This window comes from Lactuca saligna, chromosome 6 (genome assembly GCF_052625555.1).
Source record: "Lactuca saligna cultivar CGN05327 chromosome 6, ASM5262555v1, whole genome shotgun sequence".
Classification (NCBI taxonomy): Eukaryota; Viridiplantae; Streptophyta; class Magnoliopsida; order Asterales; family Asteraceae; genus Lactuca; species Lactuca saligna.
The window spans coordinates 150,113,798-150,117,671 of NC_136422.1; the positions used below are offsets into that span (position 1 = coordinate 150,113,798).

The following is a 3,874-nucleotide window of genomic DNA, read 5'->3' on the forward strand; positions in this document are numbered from 1 at the left end:
AAATTTAATACGAATTCATATAATTTAAGAGAAATCAAACAATTTTTTATTTTTTTCTCTTATTATTTTCTTACACATTTAAGATTATGATATTTGTGATATTTAATAAAATTTTATTATATTTATATCATCTGAAAGTTGTACGAAGATAGGTAAGAATAATAAATAGAAGTATATTTTATCTCTTAATTTAATTACTTTCTTATAAAAAATAAAAACTATTTATCATTTTTATATTTAGTGATAGTATTTAACAAACTGTGTTGTAAAAATATAATTAAAAGTTGTATAAATTTTAAGAAAGAAATAAAATAATGATATTTTATAGAAGAGTCAACGGTCAAACAATAAAAAGCATTTGGTTGCATGCACATATGGTCATAAAAAGTCATTGTCTCCTACACAGCAAAAAGACAGATAGCTCTTTCTCTCTCTCTCTCTCTCTTTCTTTCCTCAGCTCGGCTTAAAACGGCTTCATCAAGCCGCCATATCCTTCTCTCTTCTTTCTATATAACCCCATTCATCACCCTCTCCCTGAATTATTGTCAAACCCCTTTCAATCTCTCTTCAATCTCCATATCCCAGATTCAAATAGAGTGATTAAAGCTCTTATCATCAAGTTTCAGCTGAATATACATACATAGAATCAGAAGAAGGAAAATAAATTTCTACTGTGAAATGATGGTTGAGAAGGAAGATTTGGGTTTGAGTCTCAGCTTGAACTTTCCTGCTACCATGGAGGGAAATCCGTCGTCACTTCAGTTGAATCTGATGCCTTCGTTTGTTTCTTCGTCTTCGTCGTTCAATCTTCTTCACAGAACGCCTAATTGGTCCGATTCGTGTCCATCTTCATCAGGTATTTACGTGCATACAGTTATCTCGTTTTGAAATGTAAAGAATTAAGAGAGTGATTTTGTAATTCACTGTTCGGTGAATAGATCTAGAATCATTTTTCACCGATCGGTTGTTTTGGTAAATCATTCGATTACATCGGCTATGATCGATTTATTGTGAGCGAATCGTTAGATCTGAACACAAATTCTGAACAGAACTGTTACATGCAGATCGGAACATCACTGACGCATTTAAAGTGGAGACGAGGTCGTTCCTGAAGGGCATCGATGTGAACAGGATACCGCCGACGGCTGCTGAGGTGGAGGAGGAGGCCGGCGTCTCCTCCCCAAACAGCACCATCTCGAGCATCAGCGGGAAGAGAAGCGAGAGAGATCTCCCTGTCAACGAACAGGACGGCGAGAGAGCTTCCTCTCGAGGCATGAGCGACGATGAAGACGGCGATAACTCCCGGAAGAAGCTCCGGCTATCAAAAGACCAATCGGCGATACTCGAAGAGAGCTTCAAGGAACACAACACTCTCAACCCTGTAAGTACGCTTTAAAAGCTTGTACGTTACAAGTGTGCTTTAATGGTATAATCGTAAATAACTCATAAATTTCTGGTTTGTTTACAACAGAAGCAAAAGCTTGCTCTGGCGAAAAGACTCGGGTTGAGACCTCGTCAGGTGGAAGTTTGGTTTCAGAACCGAAGGGCAAGGTTAGTAATTTTCTCATTCTCAAAAGGGTATTATCGGTATTTTCGTACGGGATTTCATCATTTCATGTGAAATCCCTGTTTTGCTCTTGAAGATGACTTGAATTAACGGAAGTTTTTCGTTTTTTACAGGACTAAATTGAAGCAAACGGAGGTCGATTGTGAGTTTTTGAAAAGATGTTGTGAAAATTTAACAGAAGAAAACAGAAGATTACAAAAGGAATTACAAGAATTACGAGCGTTAAAACTTTCCCCACAATTCTACATGCAAATGGCGCCTCCGACCACACTAACCATGTGTCCGTCGTGTGAGCGGGTGGCGGCACCACCTTCCTCCGCCGTGGAAAAACCGGCTGACCACCAACACAACCGAAACCATCTCACCGGTGTTAACCAAAACCACCACCGGACATTACCGTTCAACCCCTGGTCGACGCCGGCCACCCAGGTCGTTCATCGTCAAATGAGTGCCCTTCATCCTCGATCATGACGAGGGTAATCTGGTCATTTTGGGTTTTGAATGTATTTGGGTTTTTATCTTACTTCTAGAGGGGTAGTTTTGTAATTTTCATATTTAGTTTTCTAGTATTTAAATATCTTCTTCCCAAATTTTCAAGAGGTGAAAAAGACAAAAAACTCATTGTTTGATTGGAAGGAAGAGACATGTTATTAGGGTTGTAAATTCCCCTCACTAATTAATTAATTTATTTTATATTAATTAATTCTTGAATTCTTGATTTATCATATTATAATAGGACTTTCAAGTTTTAGTAGTGATGATTTTGATTAATATTATCTGCTGTAACTTCATGTAAAATCCTTTAAAAAAAATAATATGCCACAAATCATGTAGAGATATATGTTAATTAAAATATTTGTCTTTAATGATTGTTACAGAAAATATTCATTATACTGTTGTTCTGTTTTAAAATGAATATAACGTTTATTATTTAAATAATACTTATTGCACCTATCAGAAATAAAATAAAAATTAAATTAAATTATATCAGATTTAGTATTTCAAACGATGAATATTAATTTTATTTAATAAGAATAGGAAAATTGTTATTGACTTATTTTAAGGCAAACAAAAAGTAAAAGGGAGTTATAGGTTGGTTGTTAACTTTATTACAAATTATAATATAATGTTGGGGTTAGGCATTTTGGCAATATTGTTGGTTAATGGTTGTAGCTTTACAAAACAATTATTGATTGTTGATTTGATAGACTTTATTGACTTTAAGATTCATTTTTACAATCAAAATGGCATATTGTGATGTTATCCGCTTTATCCATTTAAATTTCTTTTGACACCGCCATCTAAAAATAAGTATATTAGTGTGTATGATAAATGTTTTTAAGTAAACTTTTATTTCATGGTAACGTATTTTAAATTTATGTTTACATTTATATATACCTAGAATACACAAATTGTGCTTCGGGTTTGGGTAGTTTGTATGTTTGATTTTTATTTTTATTTTTTAACTTAAAAGACCTTATGGTTTGATTGTTTTTTATGTCTTTGGTCCTTAACAGACCTAAAATGATTATTATACTATTTTGTTATTTTGTTTACCATTTTATATTATTAATTTATCCAATAAAAATGTTAATAAAGTCACCGGGTCTCCCCCTTATCCATCGTTCTCATGACATGACCTACATTTTCTCTTTTATCATATATCAAGAATAAAAATATGAGACCACCCCAACCCCCACCTAATCGCTCTCTCATCTCCGACTACCGTCCTTGGCCACCATCTCTGACCACTAGATTTGAGTAAGAAAACCAAGTACAGTTATTGAATACATATGTAAAACAAAAACATTAAATCCTAAATATAACTTCATGTTCCGGGACGTTTTTTAATTCGAGGCTGTGGACCGTAAATCGATCATGTAATGGTTTTGAGATTTTAGAAAATAAAGTTTAGACCTTATTTAATATTGGTAATATTGGTCATGACACATAAGCCCTTGATTTGTGTGTTGGAACCAAAGGATAAATGAGAAAAGCTATATATGTCGGGATTCTTGCAAGGATTATGGTTTTTGTTTGACATATGTTAGGCCAAAGGTAAGTAGATACGATTGTAAGGCTCATCAATACCTTTACATGCATATAAAGACCGCCAAAAACGAAGTTGAAACGAAAAAGTTATGGTTGTTTGAAGTTGAATTGGAAATTGAGAATTTTGTCCTACGTGGGGTGTAGGAAAGCTACTCTAGGCATATGTGCTGAATTTTGGACATGAGTTTAATGACCTATGTGGGGCGTAGGTTATGTTACACAAGGCGTAGCCACTGCTGTCTAAAACCCTAATTG

At 34.3% G+C, this 3,874-nt stretch overlaps 1 protein-coding gene across 2 annotated transcripts; it reads left to right on the plus strand.

The window, feature by feature from the left end:
* Positions 1-530: 530 nt before the first annotated feature.
* Positions 531-2,270, plus strand: HB-2 (homeobox protein 2). Of its 2 annotated transcripts, none has more exons than XM_078960233.1 (4): positions 531-856; positions 1,050-1,381; positions 1,472-1,551; positions 1,681-2,270. In XM_078960233.1, exons 1-4 carry the CDS (start codon positions 679-681, stop codon positions 2,036-2,038), a joined length of 948 nt encoding a protein of 315 aa, XP_078816359.1. In that variant the 5' UTR covers positions 531-678; the 3' UTR covers positions 2,039-2,270. The 2 variants fall into 2 exon arrangements, with proteins under 2 accessions (XP_078816359.1, XP_078816360.1); XM_078960234.1 differs by having other exon boundaries at positions 1,065-1,381.
* Positions 2,271-3,874: the final 1,604 nt, after the last annotated feature.

Bases quoted from the DNA above. Each gene is read 5' to 3' on its own strand.
- HB-2 (XM_078960233.1), top strand. From the start codon at position 679: ATGATGGTTGAGAAGGAAGATTTGGGTTTGAGTCTCAGCTTGAACTTT. The intron at 857-1,049 runs GTATTTACGTGC...AATTCTGAACAG, and splicing joins TTCGTGTCCATCTTCATCAG to AACTGTTACATGCAGATCGG. The intron at 1,382-1,471 runs GTAAGTACGCTT...TGTTTACAACAG, and splicing joins AACACAACACTCTCAACCCT to AAGCAAAAGCTTGCTCTGGC.